At 61.8% G+C, this 19,798-nt stretch overlaps 1 protein-coding gene across 2 annotated transcripts; it reads left to right on the top strand.

The window, feature by feature from the left end:
* Positions 1-2,067: 2,067 nt before the first annotated feature.
* TP53I11 (tumor protein p53 inducible protein 11) lies at positions 2,068-18,690 on the top strand. 2 transcript variants are annotated; one of them, XM_077114483.1, is made up of 7 exons: positions 11,625-12,669; positions 13,213-13,359; positions 13,878-13,936; positions 14,149-14,197; positions 14,451-14,547; positions 15,931-16,032; positions 16,512-18,690. In XM_077114483.1, the coding sequence occupies exons 2-7, from the start codon at positions 13,231-13,233 to the stop codon at positions 16,643-16,645; spliced, it is 570 nt and encodes a 189-aa protein (XP_076970598.1). In that variant the 5' UTR covers positions 11,625-12,669; positions 13,213-13,230; the 3' UTR covers positions 16,646-18,690. The 2 variants fall into 2 exon arrangements, 1 of the variants encoding a protein (XP_076970598.1); XR_013156960.1 differs by lacking the exon at positions 16,512-18,690 and adding an exon at positions 2,068-2,168 and having other exon boundaries at positions 12,574-12,669; positions 14,149-14,547.
* Positions 18,691-19,798: the final 1,108 nt, after the last annotated feature.

The following is a 19,798-nucleotide window of genomic DNA, read 5'->3' as shown; positions in this document are numbered from 1 at the left end:
CCTCACTCCCACTGACCTGGGGCAGAGGTCTTTCCTTTCGGGGCCAGCATGGTGCTTACAGTCTGCAACGGAGTATTACCACCAGCAACAGGGGGGCTTACTATGTGCCCACTCCACCCTAAGGGTTTTAAATGTATCCTCTCTGTTAATTTTCCAGTGACCCCTGGTCTTTGGGGTCACACCAAGAGGAGCATGCCTAGTGCCTCCAAGTCAGGGATGACATGGCACACCAGCGAGGCTGGCACCCTCCCTGCAGCACCCAGAGCCCTGCAGGCTGGGAGGCAGAAGACAGAGTGCCATGTGAATTCACCATCCCAGTCTGACCCAGCTCTGTTAAGGCAGCGAGTTGAGACTCAGAGTTGTTGTGACGACAACTGCAGAGCCCGACCAGGGAGGATCCTGGGTCCATGTTTCACCCAGCACACCCAGCAGTAACCCTGACCTGGAGTCATGCACGTCTCCTCACTCATTCATTCATTTTGGGCTGTTACTGTTCAGGCACTGGGCTGAGTGCAGAGATGCTGTCAGTGCAGGCCACGGGGGTATCTAGGGATAGGAATTTAGTTACTGAGTGCTTACTATGTTCCAGGCACTGTGCTGAGAGTTTATATCCGTGGAAGGGGCTCAACTTCTGCCCAGTTCCAGCCCTGTAGTTCTGAGTGCCTGGCTGCGGTCTGCAAGTGTTGGCTGCTGCTGTTCACTTCATCTCCACAGCAGCCCTAGCGGTTCATATTTGCAGAGGAGGAAACGCAATCCTGGGAGGCTGAGTAACTCATCCAAAGTCCCTAGGGCAGAACCTGGATTTGCACCCCAGCCATCTGATTTCAGAGCTAGTGCCATGAGCCTTTAGTGAACTGGTGAGGAAGAGCTCAGCCCTGGAGTCCAAATGCTCAGGTAGCTCGATGCCTGGGGCAACCACTTACTTCTCTTCACCCTATTTACTTAGCTTGTGAGAGGGAGCAAGGCAAGCCTTGACTTCCTCCCTCCTGCCCATTTCCATTTTGAGCAACTGACAAGAAGGCAGTTTTCCAAGGAGAGTGCAGAGTGGTGGGGGCTAGAATGGGGGTGGGGGAGGGTGCATTACTGACCAGAGGGGTTTGAAGTGAACCCAAAATTGCAGGAGGGGTGTGTGTCTGTGTTGTTAGTGGGGAGCCTGGTTCTTCTGACATTGGGGTCAGCCTGGCAGGCGCCCAGAGAGCCTCTAGGACCCTCTACCCTCCTACTGCCCCCACCCCCTAGACGTGCAGAGAAAGGTGTGACAACTGTGGTTCCCTGCCAGGCATCCTGGAGCCCGGATAAGATCTCAGCCCCTGAACTGGGCAGTTTTACAGACACATTCCTGACGTTGCAGTACGGAGTGAAGGATGGAGAAGTGGGAGGAGGAGCGTGTAATGTCAGAAAATCCCACCAAACAGTGTGCTCCTGGAAGGGTGGGCTTGGGCTGGAAGCCCCAGGCAAAATGAAATAGGGAAATGGAACTAAGTCAGACCGGTCTCAGAAAGCGGGTATGAGAACTAAACGAGTTAAGGCGTGTAGCTCGCGTAGCTTCAGGTGCCAGACCCCCGAGCAGGCATGCGGCCATTGTCCTGTGTCACCACACACTTGGGTATCACCACCAGCCAAGGCAGTCCCATTTTAGGTACTGGGCCAGCCCTGGGATTACCGCAGGGCCATTTCGGATAGTGTGGTTCGGTGGTGGTGGAGGTGTGGATAATGTAAGGAAGCGACGCAGTCTTCAGAACTCGTTGGGAAACTCTTTCTGGGTTGCGCGGGGCGCGCAGGTTCTCGCCACCCTCTCTTTTGATTCCCGAGCACCTTCTCCCGGGGCATGAGAGCGCCCCCGGCGGGCGTTCCCCCCGAAAGTCTCGACTGGGGAGCCCGGGTGCACAGCCCCCCGAGCCCTCCCCCCGGCGGCCACCCTCGGGGGCGAGGCAGCCCGGCGCGTGGGAGGGGACGGCGCGCCATTGGCTTGCGCGCGGAGCCGAGAGGAGGGACCAGCGCGGGCCGCCGGTCGCGGGTAAAGCCGGGCCGCCGAGGGTGCCGCGCTCAGTCCCGCCCGCCCGCCCTGCCCGACCCTGCGCGGCCGCGCGATGTGAAGCGCCCGCGGCCGGACGCTTCTCCGGGCCCCGCAGCTCCGCGCAGCGTCGGCGCCGCCACGCACCAGGGGCGTAAGTTCTGCTCGCCGCCGCGGCCTCGGGGCCCCGCACCTTCCCCGCCCGCCGGCCGGTGCCTGCGCAGCGCAGCCCAGCGCGCTTCCTGGGCCCGCGGGGGCAGCTGGGGGGACCAGGACCCCGTGCGTGCGGGCCACCCGCCCCGCCGTCTCTCCGCAGCGGCGGGGACCGGAGGAGCTGTCCTCTCCCGCTCTCCAGGGCGCTGTCCCGCAGACCCTTCTGTTTCTCCCCTTCGCGCCCCCCCCCACCTCGCTGCCCTCCCCCCTGACTCGGTTTCCCCTCCTTCCCGGTCTTTCTCCCTCCGCCGTCCCCGCCCTCTTGCACTGTCTGTTCGCCCTCGGCCTCCCCCTCTCGGGCTTGCGCTCCCAGCTCCGAGCAAGAGAGACACAGAGCGAGAGGCAGTTTCTTTCTCCCAGGGGTCTGACTCTGTCGCTCCCGCTCGATTCCTGTCCCCTTCCCCCCATCTCGCCCCGCTGCCCCCGCCGCGGCTCCGGGGCCGAGGAGTGCGCTGGGTAAACTTGCGCGCCCCCGCCCCGCCCCCGCAGGCAGGCGAACCCGGGTGGCGGAGTTCCCGCTGCCCGCAAGTCTGGCCTGAGACCCCCCTGCTTCCGGGGCGGCGGGGGCGGCGGGGCCGGAGGACCCCGGGAGGCGGCGTGGGGGTGGGGGGCCCACAGCCTGGAGCTCCGCCCCCCGCGGCCATCGCAGCCCCCAGGCCCCGGGTCTCAGAGTGGGCGAGTGTCTGGAACTGCGAGATAAGGAACAGATTGGAGGGGGGAGGGGTAAGGCAGAGAGGGAGAGACGCCCCCGCCCCCCGTACCCCCAGGCTGGGGAGGAGCAGCCAGGAACCGTGGCCGTGTCTAGCTTCAGTCGGGGAGGGGACACAGGTGGTGAGACACCCCCCCGCCCTGTCCTTAAGCCGCGCGAGTTGCTGGAGGAGGGCGGCGGGCGGGGCTCCAGGCCCGGGCACCGGGAGGTCTGGGCCCCCCTGCTGTGGGCAGAATATCCCCACCCACCCCGGAGCGCCCAAGGTCTGGAGGAACCCGCGGAGCCGCCGCCCCCACCGCCGGCGCGCTCCGCACTAACCCGGCCCTGGCTCTGACCACCTCCTCCCGCCCTGGGGACGCGGGTCTCTCGGCGAAGCGGGCGGGGCAGGGGCAGGGCCGAGGCGGGAAGCCCCAGGCCGCTCCCGAGCCGAGCCGTGCGCGGGCAGCCAGGGCCGCCTTGTCCTCCCCTCCGCGCTGCTCGCTCCCCACTTCGTGGTTGGTTTCCTTCAGGCAAACTTTTCTTCGTGGGGCGGGCCTGAGGGGAGAAGACCTGGGGCTGCAGGACTGCCCACCCCCACCGTGGTGGCTCCCTGCACCCTACCCCCCGCGGCCAGGGCAGAGGGGCCATGGCCGGCTTCCTGCAGCCCGCAGACCCCAGGGGTGGTTTTGTGGAGGGGCGAGGAGGGGCCTCATACTCAGCTCTGACAAACTCAGGTGAGAGGGGGACAGAAAGATTGTCCTTGCTGGACTGTAAGAAAATGAGACACTGTATTCCCCAGCCCTCTGTTATTCCATCTGTAAAATGCTGCCTGATCCCCCAGTCCCTTCCTCTGGCAGCACCCAGGGAGCCAGCCAGCCTGGCTGCTCCTCTGCCCACATATCCTCACCCTCATCATCCTTTATCCTTCAAAGCCCCTGCACCCATGCCCTGCTGTCACCACCTGCTGGCTGCGCCGCTCTGGCCTGGTCCCTGTGTGGCACTGCCTCCAGCCTGCTGCCCTCTGCCCCCCCCCCCCGCCGCCCCCCCCTGCTTCCCCAGCCCCCCCCTCAGAAGTGCCGCCCCTGCTGCTGGAGGAAGGGGGAGGGTGTGAGCTGGGTGTGGAACTAATAGTGACCCCCGATACTCACAGTCCTGGACTGTTCTTTACTTTCACTGAACGAAATGTTTGTGAGCACTGTGCCAAAGATGACTTATTGAGCAAAGTGCCAGGCACGGTGCCAGGCACTGGGAAGACAGCTGTGAGCAAAGTAAAGATTCTTGCCCTCATGAAATGGACATTTAAAGGGGGGAGGCAGACAATTAGTAAAATAAACAAGTGATTTATAGTGGGGGGGAAGAGAGGTGTGGGCATCACCGTTTTAAATAGAATGGTCAGGGAGGCCTCCCTGAGGAGGTGACTTTTGACTTGAGAGTTGAGGAAGGTGAGAGTGCACTGTGCAGATGGCTGCGGGAAGGAAAGGTCCTGCAAAGGAAACAGCTGATGCAAAGGCCCTGAGGCTGTGGTGTGCCTGGTGGGTTTGCGTAACACCAAGGAGGCCAGTGCAGCTGGGGAGCAGTGAGGGTGGGGTGGGGGGAAGAGATGGGGGGCAAGGCTGGCTGGGAAGGCATTTTACAGATAAGGGAAGTGATGCTCAAAAGTGGGATGTTGGTCACCCCAGGAGACAGCCGAGGAGGGGCAGGAGGCTGGGGAGACTTGTGTGCAGACTCCTGGCTTAGGGCACTTTTCCTGCACCCTGCGTCTCAGTCATTCATTCAGCAGCACTGGCTACTTTCTTCCCAGGCCAGGCCTGGCTAAATGACAGAGACAGGAAGGTGTGCCACCCCAGCTTAGTGCCCCCAAGAGGCACCCTGTCTCCTGGGACCCATCTTAGCCCCATCTCTGGGCTTGCCCTGCTGGCAGGATGCGCTGGGGAACAGGGACTCTTCCTCCTGACCCAGAGTGACCCTTGTTCACTCTCTTCCTGCCTCCCCCCTGCAGCCAGCCCCTCTGAGCACACTCTACCCTGCAACGTAGATACCCCTGCACGGGACCTGGTTTGGCCGAGGGGTAAAGAAGGCGAGTCTCCAAGTCCGAAAATAGCAACAGCAAACTTCTTATTGAGAGCTTACTATGAAGCAGGTGGCGTCCTAGTGGCTTCTGTGCATCTTCTCATTTGTGAGGAAGATGTCATTATTGCATCCATTTAACAGACTAGGAAACTGAGGCACAGACAGGCGAAGTCACTGGTTTTAGGCCTTGCAGCTAGGAGTGGTGGAGTCGGGACCGCCTCCTTTAACCGCCAAGCCTGAGCCGTAGACCCTCAGGCAGGTGATCAGTCTCGGACTGCGATTCTGGCACATCCCCATTCTGGGGGAAAGTACAGGGCGCTTCTGCCAGCCTCCTCCCGCCCACCCGCAGGGCAGTTCTCCACTTGCTTCTGAAAAAGTTGGCTCAGGGTTGGGAAGCATCCCTTCAAGGAAATCCCCCCTCCTGTGCTGCCTTCCTCCTCTTCCTCCAAGTTCCTGAGCAGCTGAGGGGCGGGAGTGGGGTTGTCTGTTGCGCCAGAGCCCCGGGTCCGGAAGCCAGCTGCCCTCGAGGCCCCTGCCCCGTCACTCCTGGGTGGAAAGGGACACGGATTCTGCTGTGCTCCCCCTTTGTGGGGCTGGGGGAGACCCTCCCCCTGACCTTCCTTCTGAGTGGTGATGGGCAGCCTTCAGGGTACGCCGCGGCAGCTCCGGACGCCAGGCAGGGACCTTTGGGTGCCTGCCCTCCTTGGCCCTCTCTGCCCAGCCTCGCCTCACAGCCGGGCTGCTGATCTTCAGTCTCTGAAGCCTCGGGGTGTTTGTTTGCTTGGGATGGAAGTCTGGACTTTCCTCTGCGTTTCTGGTTGTAGAGCGCCTTCAGGGGAGGGAGAATTTGGTAGAGGGGCAGAGAGCAGTGTGGGGCCGCCAGGCAGTGGGGGGCTGGGGCGCCGCTGGAGGAGGCCTTGAGGTAGGTAGAAGCCTAGTCACAGATCCAGCGCTGGAAGGAGCCCAAGTGACGGAGACACAGTGTCCCAACAGCTTAGCAGGGACGTTAGCTTAGCAGTGACGGCCCTGTCCCCCAGCCCAGCGACCCGGGGCGCGCAGGGTCCCCCTTCAGGGGGGCTCCCAGAGCCCCAACCCCCAGTGAGTCTGCCTTCCTGGAGGCCTGCCATGGGGGTGGGGAACCGGGGAGGGCGGGTGGCCCCTGCCCTCGCCCACTGGCTGGCTCCTTTGTCCCCCTCCGTGCAGTGCAGGGACGAGCCCAGTGGTGCTGCTGGGACGAGGAGAGGGATGGATGGCGCAGCCCCCACTCCATGGCCTGCTGACTCTCGGAGAGACAGATCTGAGGAAGGCAGTCCGGCCCGTGGGCATTTCGCTCTCAAGGGACTGATGGCTGAAGCCCCGCCTCTGCTCCCGCTCAGCCCTGAGGACCCCCTGGCAAAACCAGCCCCCTTGCGCCTGGGCCTCCCTGGTTTAGCCGCGACCCTCCTAGCCTCAGCCCTGTTTACGTACCCTGGGGCCCAGAGCTGATGCCTTACGCAGGCCCCTCTGACCCCCGCCTCCCCCCCCCCCCCCCCCGGAGCTCCTGCAGATGCGGATTCTCTCCGCCCGCAGGCCCAGGCTGCGGGTCTCCAGTGTGGCCAAGGGTTGCCCCAAGTGGGGACAGTCAGCTCCCCACCCTCTCTCCACCACACCCCCTCTCTGGGCCGCAGCCCACCTGCCTCCTCCTCTCTTGCCAGAGCCCTGAGGCTGTTGCTCACCAGCCCTTCCTTGGGCTGCCGGGTCCGGCCCCACTTCCATCTATTTTGCACCAGTGTGATAACAGAACAATGAGACCCAGCTGCCCTTTCCAGGCCCTCAACCCAAGGGAGGGGGGACTGCAGGGGGTGTTGGGTGCTGGCAGCCCGCCAGGGATGGCAGGGCCCTCCTGTAAGTGTAAAAACAGGGAGGCATTCTGTTGGGGACAGGTGATGGGGTAGATGGCTTTGGGGGGGCGGGGGGCGCAACTTTACCACCCCCGGCCAGCTCCTCTCATGTCTGGTTAAAGCGCAGCTAACTTGGCGTGAAACCCCAGCTCTGCCCCCTGGCTGAACAATACTTGAAGTAGTCAGTTGAGCCCTTATTTTCTGCCCTGTAAAATGGGTGTGACAGCACAGCCATTCTCATAGGGTTGTGGTGGGGGTTACAGGAGGTTGCTGGCCCCAGGTGTGCTTGGCTCCCCCTCCCTGCCACCCCACCCCCAGTCCTGGTGCAAGAGTCCTTGGGGGCAGTTTCATCTCCCAAAGGGGAGGGCAGGCATCTGCCGCTACAGCAGTCTTGCTTGGAAAGGAAGCTGTTCCTTGGCTGCATGGCTCAGCGCAGTGACTCCCCCCTGACTCACACGGAGTCTCAGCAGCAGGTGGGTGTTCTGGGCCCCGAGGCCCCCTCCTCTCCACTCTCCCAACCGGCCAGTTTCATGAGCCAGCCCTCACGGGTGTAGCAGTCTCCATGTCAGGGACCACGCTGGTCCCTGTTTCTATGGAAACCGAGCTTCCTGGGAAGGTGACTGGGGGGTGGGGCAGGGCCTCCAGCCTCTGCAGGGGAATGAAGCCCCAGCCCCTCCTGACCTGCTGCCCAGGGCAGGGCCCACCCAGCCCCTCTGAGTATTGTTAATTGCTGTCCTTTACTGAGCACATCCAGGTGCCAGGCCCCTCGGCTGCATTTTCTCATTATTTCTCATCACCTCCCTGTGAGTTAAGGAGAAGTAGTGATCTGGATTCACAGCTGAGGAAATGGAGGCTCAGAGAGGTTAGTAACTTTCCTGAGGTCACACAGCAACTAAGAGAAAGTTGGGATTTGAGCCCAAGCCTGCCCAATCATCAAGTATGTGCCCCCACCATGTCATACATACCCTTTGATACTTCTGTGTCCTGACAGGCCTCTTCCTCTCCACCCCCACAGACTTTGCTTGGCTTCTGTCCAGTCCTGACCCCTCCTCCATCTCACTGCCCCTGGGGACTTTTGGGAATCTTCCCTGACCTCTTCCTTAGATGCAGTAGGAGATGAAGAGCTGGGAAGGGGCTGTAAGGAGCATACCTTGGCAGCAGAAGAGCCTCTCAAACCCTCCACCCCACCCCTAACTCGCTAGTTCAGTTGACAAATATTTGTTGAGCTATTGTGTGCCAGAAACTGTTCTGGTCAGCTGTGAACAGAAATTCCTGCCCCTTGGTGCTTTCCAGTAATGGCTGCAGCTTTCTGAGCTGGCCAGAGAGTTCTGATATCGGGGGTCCCGAGTTATCTCTAACCCTCACCACTTCCTCCCACCTCCCTCACCCCCCATCTTCCTGTCCCCCCCACCCTGTATGCAGGCTCCTCCCTGGAGGGTTTGCACACTCTTTCCTGGAGTCTCCCAGCACCCTCTTGCATTCAGCACTGTTGTAGGATTTCCATTGAATTGCAGGTCAGAGGCTGAAATCGCTTGCCCAGGGCCCTCACCCATGGGGTCCGGGCGGGAGGCGGCCATCTGTGCCCACAAGGTGCGCCCCCCACGGTCAGGGCCGGCACGTGGCTGTGCGGGGTAGAGCCCACCCTCCTCTGGTCCTTTCCTGCTCTGTAAGTGTGTGATGCAGCAGAGCCCCCTGGGGCTGCTGGGTCTATGGGCGCCTGGATCCGAGTATGCCGGGGGTGGGGGATGGCTAGGGGGCCGGTGCCCTTAGCCCGATGGGCATTCATTCTGCCCGTGCTGACCGAGTGCCTGGGGCCTAGGCCCAGGGGAGCTCCGCCCCCGCGCGGTGCAGCTCTGCGTCAGCTCGTTCTGGCCAAGCCTGCGCAGTGGTCAGGAGGGTAAGGCTGGAGGTGGCCAGTGGTACCGAGAGCACTCATCAGCGTCAAGAGGAGGAAGAGGGTACCGTGCCCCGGGTGCAGGCGTGGCGGTCATGCCAAGAGGACTAGGGCGGGGACAGTGGAGGGCAGGGGGGGCTTCCCACCGGGGGACCAGCTGCGCCAAGCTCCGGAAGCAGGACTAGCTGATGAAAGGACAGTGATTTGCTGGCTCAACTGGGGGTTTCGAGGCCACTTGCCAGGAACAGAATGTCGGGGGTCATGGACTCAGGGCCTAGGGGCTGCGGGCCACGTTTTCCCCTCTCCTTGCATGGCAGGTCCTTCCACCCGCTCCCCCTCCTGCCTCTGGCAACCTGGCACCCGGGGGAAGCCCTGGGGGCCCATCAGGAGGCAGCTGGGGCAGGAAATGAAGTGTGACAGCCCTGGCAGCAGGCTTTTTCCATCGTGCACAGCTGAATGAAGAAAGGGAAGTGGAAGGAACAGTGCCAGCCCCTCCCTGGGCAGAGTGCTTTGCCCAGGTCCCTGCCCACACCTCTCTGTCCACCAGCAGGACTGCAGGGTGGCCTGCTCGTTACCCCTGTCTTGGGGGTGAGCCCTCCAGGGCCCTGTGGCTGCTAAGAGGGCAGAGCCAGGGTTGGAACCCAGACACGGTGGCCCCAAAGCCAGAGCTTGGCCCAGGAGCAAGGGCTGGGGATGGGGGCAGCCTCTGTCCTCAGTGGGCAGGCGTGGGGTGCTGTCAGCTCAAAATGATGCCAGGCCTAAAGGAAGCACTTGGAGTGGCCCAGGGCATGTGTGTGGTTTGCCTTGGGAGTGGGACACATCGAGGGGGTGGCAGGGTGTCTGCGAGTGCTAGAGCAACCTGCGCGCCTGCCTCCGGCACGTATCTGTCCTGGGAGTGAAGAAGAGACAGGGCTTGGTGCTCAGAACAGACAGCTGTGCTGGTGGGTGGGGGTTTCTCCTCCCTAAGGTTAAGCTTCATGTTCCTGCTCTCCTGGGGAGGCCTTCTGTGGGGGACAGGCTTACTGCTGGGGCTCAGCTCTGCAGGAGGCCACACTGGGTCCCACCAGTCCCTGGTACCTGATGGCGGTGCCTGTGCATAAGGCTCGTCCTTTCTGTGAGTGATGCAGAATCCGCTGGAGCCCAGGACACTGTAGCCCCACTTCAGGACCCACCCCCCACCCCCACGCTCCTGGCTAGGCTGGCAGTCCCCATACCCCACAGCCTCTGCTTTGCAAGGGCAGCTGCTGTCGGCCAGAGGGCTGGGCTCGACTGTGGTGCAGAGGGGAACACTGCCTGGGGGGTGGGGGACATCGGTATCTCTAGTGCTTGGGGGCTTCCACTCTCTGAGCGGGGGTCACTGACACAACTCGGGCCTGGGGGACTGCGGCCCAAGTCCCAAGCCTGTGCAATGGGACCGGCCTGGGGATGTTGCCCAATGGAGTGGAAAGCTAGGAAGTTCGAGTTTGGCCGTTCTACCATCTCCCCAGCCCCCTGCCGCTTGGGGGGCTGGGGAGGGGGGTGGGCTGCGACTAATAATTGCTTACCTTCCTTGGGCATGCACCACGGCCAGGCACCACCCCATGCCCTCATTGGAGAAGGCATCTTTCATGCTCACAACGTCGCTGTGATGTGGGACCTCTTGTTTTCCCAACTACTAGTAAAGGAGACAAAGGCCCAGAGAGACTAAGTGACTTGCCCGTAGACACACAGCTAAGAAGTGGTGGGTCCCAGATCAGAACCCAGAGAATCTGACATTAGCAGCTAGCTGACACTTTACAAAGTGGCTGCTATCCATTGTTTTGTTTTGTTTTTCCTTAGACCAATTCCAAGGGAAAGGTAAGGGCTGCTGTTCCCATTTCACCAGGGCCCAAAGACAAAACGTGAGGTGCTGGAATTAGTGGTTAAGAGATCAGCCTCCTGCTCCCTGACCCCCACCCTGGCACCCAGCTCACCGCAGCGCCTCACTAAGTGCTCTTCCTTCATTTAAATGTGCACGTGCTGCACTGGGGGTGCTGATGGGTTGACTTTGCATTTTGTCCCAAGATTCCTAGAAGGTAGGACTTACAGCTGCATTTCACAGATGGGGAAACTGAGGCTCAGAGCAGGGAGGCAATTTGGCCAAGGTCACATGGTCAGCAGGGGGCAAAGTTGGACTAAATGAGGAAGCATGGCCAGCCTGGGTGCAGAAAGGCTTGGACATCCAGGGACACTGTCAGAATAGAAAGCGTGGTTATGCCAGGTGTTGGTGAGGACGTGGAGGAGCTGGAATGCTCATGCATGGCTGGGAGGTGAGGCTGCCACATGGTACAGCCACTCTGGAAATCCGTTTGGCACCTTCTCTTGGAGTTAAATAGACATTTCCCATACAACCCAGCAATTCCACTCTTGAGTATTTACCTTAGAGAAGTGAAAACTTCTGGTCACAAAAAAACCTGTGCACAAATGTGCATAGCAGCTGTACGCATCACCGTCAATGACTGAGAACAACCCAAATATCCTTCAGCGGGTGAGTGAAGACACTGGTCCATCCGGGCCTTGGTATACGGCTCAGCAATCCCAGGGGTCAGTCTATTGATGCACCAGCTGCTTGGATGAATCTTAATGGCATCATGCTGGGTGAAAGAAGCAGTCTCAGAAGGATCTGTATTCTAAGATCCCTTTTATACAACAATTTAAAAACTGTGGTGCCTGCCACCAGACCAGTGGTCAGCAGGGGCTGAGGGCAGCTGGCCTGGTGCAGCATGGGGGTGTCTGGGGCTGACGGAACTGCTCAGCGTCCTGATTGGGTGGTGGACAACATAAAAAGTCAATTTTGCTATAGGCAAGTTACAAGTAACAATTAAAGGCCACAGAAACAGCTAGAAGAGGAGGGGTGAGGGCCAGGCAAGGACCTGTCCTTCCCTCACTGACGGGCGGGTGAGGGTGGGGAGCCCTCGGCTGCACTCAGCAGTGGCTCTCCGGCTTCCGTGGGTGCCCTCCATCAGTCCGTCCGGCGTGTGAGGGGTGCCGTGCTAATTATAGGCTCTGCACCTGGGAGAAGGTGAGGGCTTGAAGGTGCAGTTGGGGGGAAGACCCGGGTGGCCCAGAACCGTCTCCAGGCCCTGCACCCCCTAAGCCCAGTGCTGTGGAGTTGACCTCTGCGCTGGTGTCCCACGTTCCTCAGCACCCCCACCGGCTCTCCCAGTGCCCCCGGCACGTGTCGGGGCCCAAGTACGGCTACCCCCATTTTACAGGTGACACAAGTCCGGGCCCTGGACGTTGCCCTCTCGGAAGGTCTTCGACAGCGACTTCTGCCGTTTTTACAGACACGAGCTGGGCATACATGACTCCCCCTTGTATTCAGTCATGTCTCGTCAGATTCTCCACAGTTCCTTCTGTTTAGCTCTAATGTTTATTTGTTGAGAGCTTCGTTTTGTTTTAAGACCCTGGGGTGGGTTTAGAAACTGGGGTATCCCAAGGACACCTCTGCACCCCAGCCAGGCTTGGGGAGGAGGGGCTGCCTGGACCCAGCCGTAGGGAGCCTGGGGGGTTCCGGAGCTCGGTGCCCCCAGTGGCGGGGCATGGGGCTTTGGAGCCCTCTCTGTAAGGGGGGATCCGGCTGGTGACTGAGCATGGGGATGGGGTGCTGGGGATCGCTTGCTCTGTTGCCCCACCCTGTCTCCGCAGCCTCGTTGGGCTTCATTTCCACCTCTGTGAAAGGGGTGCGTATAGCTGTCATCTCTTGGGGCACTGGGCTTAGGGGGTGCAGGGCCTGGAGACGGCTCTGGGCCTCCTGTGCGGGTCTTTCCCCCGACGCTCCCTTCCTTTGGTTTAGACCCTGCGGCCTGGGGGTGAGGACGGCCCGCGGCTCATCTGTGTCCAGCGCCTGGCGCAGTGGCCAGCAAACAGTAGGCGCTCAGGTCCTGACCAGGTGGGCTGGGGGCTGCCCATGGACTGGGAGAGGGTGTGGAGGGACGGGGGGGTCCTCATGGCCCGGAGCCCACCTGCACCCTCCTGTGCACCAGCTGCATCCTGGGGCACCCCAACCCCCTTCCAGTACCGGCTGGTTTGAAGGAGGTTGTCTGGGAAATGTGGGGGGCCCAAGGCGGCCTTGCTGTGGAAGCCCCCAATTGTCTGGGCCACCACTCAGAGTCCCCCACCCCAGGCTTGGGCGGACCCTTCTCTCCCAAGTCCTGTTTGCACCCCCGACCCAAGCCCCTTGCTCCTTCACCCCAAAATGCCCCTCCCTGGGCTGTGGGACAGGCTCTGGCCAGCAAGTCCGCCTAGGCCCGCTGGGCTCTGACCCTCGAGCACCTGCCTGCCCGCTTCCCACTTGGGGACGCAGAGGCAGGACGAGGGTGGCCACCCGGCTCCACTGTCCTGAGCCTGGGCCGGGGTTCCTGCCCAGTGCTCCTCCTGCCGCCCAGGAGGGCCAGGGCAGGGGGACTGAGGCCGGGGCTCCCCTGCCCTGCAGAGGCTGGCCCGGGACGCAATGGCGGCCAAGCAGCCCCCACCGCTCATGAAGAAGCACAGCCAGACCGACCTCGTGAGCCGCCTGAAGACGCGGAAGGTCCTGGGCGTGGGTGGGGAGGACGACGACGGCGAGGTGCACCGCTCCAAGGTGGGCGGGGGGCGAGGTGCGTCCCTCCAAGGTGGGCGGGGGCGAGGCCCGCGCAGTGAGAAGCCCAGCGTCCAGCTTATTTTTGGAGGCGCTTAGTGGAGCTATCGGGGGTTGGGGGGTAACAACAGTAATGAAAACAGGGCCGCTGGAGCTGAAGTAGTCTCATCCTGCGCTGTGTATTGCGACAGGTACTTGACCAGCAGTATTTGACCCACTGACCCATCTTACTGAGGGCCACAGGGCTTAAGCGACTGACCCTTGGCTGTACCAGTAAGGGGCAGCGCCAGGGCTCCAGCTCACGTGGCGCAGAGGCTGGCCGGCACTCTTGGCTCCGGTGTTTTCAGCTCCCTTGTGCCCTGGGGTCAGGGGGAGGCAGGCATGGGGGCCACTGCAGTGTGAGCCTCAGCCTGGGCGGTGCTTGTCCAGACAGGTGCCCAGGTGGGTGCTCGGGCATGGCAGGGGGCCCTGGGAGAGGAGGGGCGGGCTGGGCACAGCCTGTGACCCCCCTGTGTCTACAGATCAGCCAGGTCCTGGGCAATGAAATCAAATTTACTCTCCGGGAGCCTTTAGGCCTCAGGTGAGCATTTAAGTATGTTTTGGGGGCTCGGAGGTTTGCGGGGGAGGGTAGCTGCGGAAGAGCCCACCCTGTTCTGTCTTGCCCCTGCATCCTTCTGCTCTTTGATTCCATCCTGTCACGTCACCTCCCCACCACTAGCCATTCCAGCATCTTGGGGTAGGGGTGGCGGGGGTCTGGCTGTGACCTTCCTCTCCACGCCCCCTACCCCCCAGGGTCTGGCAGTTTGTGTCTGCTGTGCTCTTCTCCGGTATGGCCGTCATGGTGAGTCCCCACCTTGCTCCGGCCATGGGCTGCCTCACCCAGCATTGCCCCATGCTGAGCCCCCACCCCTGTTCTGACCCCTTGCCCTGGGTACCCCACAGTCTTCTGTCCTGGCATGGAGGGGTGCTGACACTGACATGCCCCAGTGATGCCAACTTTTCCCCAGGGGGAAGAAGAGGTCCAGGGGAGGTTTTGACAGTGCCCCCTGTTCTCCCTGATAGCCGGACCCCTGAGCCCCTCCCTGTGTCCACAGGCCCTCACATTCCCGGACCGGCTCTACGATGCCATCTTTGATGGGGCGGAGGTGACCAACAAGACACCCATCCGCCTCTACGGCGGCGCCCTCCTCAGTGAGTGTGGCTGGGTGGACCCGGGGAGGTGGCGGGCAGCAGGGGACCCGCCCAGGTCCAGGGCAGCACCGGGCACCTCTGCCTGTGCAGGGGCCTCCCCTCCCTGTCCCTGGCCCCTGGTCCCCTAGCGCCAGGCAGCTACGTGTTTGTCCCGGGCGTGCACTGCCCTCTCGTGGCCGCTGGCAGAGTGCACCCGCTGGGATGGGGCTGTCTCTGCACCGTCGGGGACGAGCGCTCGCTGAGCGGTTGCTGTGTGCAGGGCGCTGGGCTCGGCACCGGGTGCGGCGATGGAGGAGGCCGCACCCTCCTGTCCCACAGCCCGGCGGAGGCAGAACCCGTGTGGTTTCCTCTCCTCTCTATCCCCAGAGCCACTGCCTGCGCACAGGCCTCTCATTTCAGCCTCCGCTGTTTCCTCTCTAATGAGAGTTGCCCACAGTGCCTGTCAGCAAGCTGATTGCGGCTTTCGAAGCTCAGCACAGCTGATGTCCCTTCCGTGCTCCAAAACATTGTATGGCACCCATTGTCTGCAGAATAAACTCACAGCTGTGCCGCCTGGCACTCAGTGTTCGCTGTGCGGTGGATCCGGCTTGCCCCTACCTCCCCACATCCCTCGCTGGGTCTGGACTCCAGCCCTGTCCCCAGTCAGAAGGCCCACGAATACCACTGCCCCAGGCTTCACTTGCACTCAGCCTTCGAGGGCCGGATCAGCTGTGTCTGGGGCAGGGGGTGGAGGGGGGAGGGGCAGCTCCAAGCATCTCACCCACATGCTGGGAGAGCTGGGGCTGTGGCCTAGCCCTGTTGAGATAAGATGAGCCCACATCTAGTGTTTGGGGCCCGCAGACCCTGGTGGGGGCTCAATTGATGGTTAGTTCACTAAAAATGTGGTTGTTCCCCTCCCCCCAGGGTATTTTTTTAGGGTGGTTCCTTAGCGATCTTGGGTTTACTGTGTCCAGGAGTCCATGTGCAAGGAAAGTGGTTGTAGGACCAGGTAACCTGCTAACTCAGCGCCTCCCTCCGCACACTTACACTGTGACAGAGCTGGGTACGGGCAGGACGCCTGGGCCCCACGCCCCTGTGCCACAGGGGGGGTGACCGAGTGCCCGTGAGGGGAAGGGACGTGCCCCCTGTCACATAGTGAGTTGGGAATTCCAGGAGCCGGGATGAAGTTCTTGGCTGAAGCGGCAGAGGTGCCCCTGGAGGGGACAGGGCTGGACCGATAGGCTTGGTTTGAGGAGTGTGAGTGGGGCTGGGGTGTGGCCGCGCCGGACCTGGCCGTCTTGCCCTAGTGGGCCAAAGTGGGGAGGGACAGACCCTTTCTCCCCGCCCCCAGGGGGTGGGCGGCCCAGGGAGCCCTGCCCGAGGCCCGCCGTCTGCTCCCCGCAGGCGTCTCCCTGATCATGTGGAATGCGCTGTACACAGCTGAGAAGGTCATCATCCGGTGGACGCTGCTCACCGAAGCCTGCTACTTTGGGGTCCAGTTCTTGGGTGAGTCCTGAGGTTGGTGGGGGAGGCTGTTGGGGGTGGGGGTGGGTGCCGCCCCCCCCACTCCCACCTTCCAGTTCTAGCCAAGAGCTGGAAGTGATGATGCTCTGCCCGAGGGGATAGGGGTAGGCCTGGCCGTGCTTCCCTGGGCGCCTGCCCGTCTGCACACCTGCTCACCTCTGCCCACCTCCTCGTCTCCTGTGCATGTGGGTGCACCCCTGTGCCCTTTGCACCTACCCATACACGGGTGCGCTGGCAGCTTCTCGCCCCCCGTGATTCCCATGCACACTTGGCGTGTCGCATCTGCATTCCCTGCCCTGGTATGTGCCATGTGGTGGGTGTCAGACAGAAGGGCCCCTGCCGGCGGGACCACTCGCCTCCCAGCTATTCATCCAGATGGCACCTTGGGCCCCGGGTCGGGGCGAGGGCGCCTGCCCTCCTGACCTCTGACCTCTGCTCCCTCCCACGCTCTTTCCCCACAGTGGTCACTGCCTCACTTGCCGAGACAGGCCTCGTGTCCCTGGGGGTCCTGCTGCTCCTGGCCAGCCGCCTCCTTTTTGTCGCCATCAGCGTTTACTACTATTACCAAGTCGGCCGAAGACCCAAGAAGGTCTAACAGCCGCCGGCCTGGCCCCCGCCAATGCCAGGAGCGGGCGGCGCCGGGGTCTGTTCCCTTTGGTTCCTCGAAGGTGGGAAGGACCCTGCGCTGCCCAGCGCCCGGTGGGGAGGGGTCGGCTGGGGCGGAGGCGTGCCTTTCCCCCCGGGCGCCCGGCGTCTGTGCTCTCTGCTTTCAGGTCTCAGATGCCAGTGTGGGGAGGGACGGGTGTTTGCTCCCCATTCTCTGCTCACACAGTGACACCTCTTCTCGGGTCACCTGGTCTTCAGATCCCCTCAATGGACACTGACTGAAAGCTTTGAGTCATGGGCAAAGCGTGGGTCCGGCCCCTTCTCCCAGGAAGCCCTCCTCTCTTTTGAGGGGCTTCTGTCCACACCTGGAAAAGCTGAGAACTTGACCTGTGGCTCTGCCCTTCAGCCTGGGCCTCCCCACACATGTGGAGACCCCCTTCCCAGCCGGAACACACACACTCACCCCTCCCCTTGGCTGGCTGCGGGCTGAGGAAGCAGGGGGCCCTCTTCCACTTGGCACCGCCCTGCCTGAGGCTGGGCCAGGGTGCTGGGACCCATCCCCTCCCAGGGCCCTGGGAGCCCCCTCCCACCAACAGGCCTGGGACCGGAGGCTGCCAGCAGCCACGTCCACAGCCCCTCCTGGACAAAGGGTCACATGGGTAGCTAGGCTGTGGCCACCTGGAAGGGATGGGGTTTGGAGAGGAGGAAGAAAAGCAAGAGGCGTGGCGTTCCCTTGTCCCTTGGATGCCCCTTCAGGGTCTCATGACCACATGGCTGAGCCCTGCAGCCCCTGGGGGCTGGCCTCTGGGCCTCTGCCCCGGCTGCTCCTGGGGGGGGCTGAGTAGGACTTGGTGCCCCCCACCCCGCCCCCTGGCTCAGCAGGGGAAATCATGTCCAGCAGGCCCCTGCCCCCTCCTAACTCACTGCCCTGCAGGGAGGCCCAAGGCGGGACCCAGCGGTCCACCAGAGTCCTGGGCTGCCCCAGACCCCCTGCCCTTCTCCTGCAGCCGCGTGGCCCCATAGTCCAAGCTTCACCCACTCACCTTCCCTCCAGCACTCGGTCATGAATCTCTGCAAGGACAGCCTGTGCCCTGGGGAGAGGCGTGGAGGGGAGCAGCCCTGGACCCCCAAAGCCGCTCCCCTTCTTGGAACAGCCTGGGGTGAAGCAGGATGGGTCTCAGGCTCAGCCCACTCTGGCTGCCACCCTGGGGTCCTCACTGGGCTCTGCCCTGCAGCCTGCCAAGCACCCCATGGGCCCGGCGGGGCTGCTGGGAACTGGCCAGGCTGAAGCAGAACCGACTCCTAAGGAAGGGCCCGCTCCCCTGGCTGCCAACCCTCGCCACTCGAGTTTGTGCCTCTCCCAGGAACCCAGGCCCCTGCTGCCGAGCGCTGGGCAGTGGGTGCCCCCTGCTGTCCGTGCTAGGAGGCACAGATGGTGGGGGGACCGTTTCCCCACCCCTGGAGTGCAGTGCCCTTTCCAAGCTGTGGCCTGTGGGGTCCAGTTCGCCCCCAATAGCCAATGGGTGGTTTGTTCCCCTGGCAGCCTCTGGGCATTTGGGAATCTTCTGGGCTGCACCTGCCAAGCTGCCATTTTCTCGGCTGTGTCAGGCTCTGCAGGAAAGAATTGCATCTGGCGTTCCATGCTGCTTATTAAGCACGCAGAGAAGCTTGGGGAGGGGCAGGCTTTCTTAGGAGCGGGTCACTCAAGGCCTGGAGATCATGGCATGGCTTGGGGGGACACGAAGACAAGGAGGACTCATGGTTGGAAGGGGGAAGGACAAAAGGGCCCTGAGACACAGTGAGGGGTGTGCGGGTCCCAGCTCTCCACTGCCAAGGTTTGGGGTCAGCCCAGTCTGTGTCGCCCCCAGTCCAGCCCAGCTCTTGGAACCCAGCACCCTCACCCTCCTTCCAGGCTCCTGCCTCACCCCAGGCTACCCCCACCCCAAGTCAAGACCATCTTTCTTCACGGTCACTATTTATTCTTTGTCCTTTTTCTTTTTGTAAGAAATAGTCACAAAAACCAGTGCAAAACCATCAGTGTGGGTGTCCTGTTTTATATTACAAAAAACTCTTGCTATATAAAAGTGGGGGGCTCACGGGAGATAAACATGATAAATTAGCTCTATCTGCTGTAAGGAACATTTACAATTTTCAAAATAGACTTTCAACATATGACCCATGGAGAAAGGAGGAGCGGGACGTGGGGGTGCCGAGGCCACAGCTGGTTTGGGTGATCGGGTCTGGGCCCCTTGGGTGAAGGCAGGAGGCAGAAGGTGGAGGAGACGCCCAAGCAACAGACTGGCTATTCGCCCAGCGCGGGAGGGGGCTGGGCCGTCCCTTCTGGCCTGGAGGTGTAGTCCCCTGCCGAGAGGAAGCAGCTTTGGAGTAGGAAACTGACTTTCAGTACAGGGCGAAGCACTACACGTGCAGTGTAAGACCGTCCCTCTCTCCCTGCTAAGTGGGATCAGGAAACCTCAGCTGGGAGCTGTAGCATCCTGAGTGGGGAAAAGAAGAGGCCACCACTGCCCCACCCCAAAGCAGCCAAACTGCTGCCATCAGAGCCTTCTGTGGGCTGTCTCTTTTCTATGACCCTCCAGGATGGGCCTCAGGCAGTCTTGCGGATAGCTACCAGCCTGGCCTAGTGCTGTAGGAGCAGAGACACCTGCTCTCCCTTCCTGGCCTGAGAATGATCAAATGGCTAAAAGGGAGTCAAACTGATCCAGGGTTCCTTGGATCCTTTAAGGAAAAGCCTTGGAGATGCCTCGATCGCACCCTTGAATCTGATGTCCCTCTTTCCACCAAGTCCCTCCTCTCACCCTTCCCTCTCTAACTTTTTTTATGGGCCCAGGAGAGGGTGGGAAGGAAGAGGCTGGAGGAGAGTGGGTGAGTCAGATGCCCACTGCCCTTCTCTCTGCCCGTAGGCCCCAGACCCATGTGGGCAGTGGGGCCAGATGGGCCCAAAGGGCTGGAGCCCCGGGCTTCCCATTTTGGCACTGAACCCCACTTAGCCTGGGCTTTTGGGAAAGATCAGTCAGACCAGCCCTGTGCCTCTCCCAGGAAGCTGGCATGACGCATTTGAGTGGGTTTACAGCGGGGCAGAGCCCTGGCCCTCGGGCTGGGCTGGGCACTGGTGGCAGCTCCT

This window comes from Tamandua tetradactyla, chromosome 8 (assembly GCF_023851605.1).
Source record: "Tamandua tetradactyla isolate mTamTet1 chromosome 8, mTamTet1.pri, whole genome shotgun sequence".
Classification (NCBI taxonomy): Eukaryota; Metazoa; Chordata; class Mammalia; order Pilosa; family Myrmecophagidae; genus Tamandua; species Tamandua tetradactyla.
Note: the sequence above shows the minus strand (reverse complement) of the source record. Positions and strands in the feature narration are given on the sequence as shown.

Bases quoted from the DNA above. Each gene is read 5' to 3' on its own strand.
- TP53I11 (XM_077114483.1), top strand. From the start codon at position 13,231: ATGGCGGCCAAGCAGCCCCCACCGCTCATGAAGAAGCACAGCCAGACC. The intron at 13,937-14,148 runs GTGAGCATTTAA...CCTACCCCCCAG, and splicing joins CGGGAGCCTTTAGGCCTCAG to GGTCTGGCAGTTTGTGTCTG. The intron at 14,548-15,930 runs GTGAGTGTGGCT...TGCTCCCCGCAG, and splicing joins CTACGGCGGCGCCCTCCTCA to GCGTCTCCCTGATCATGTGG.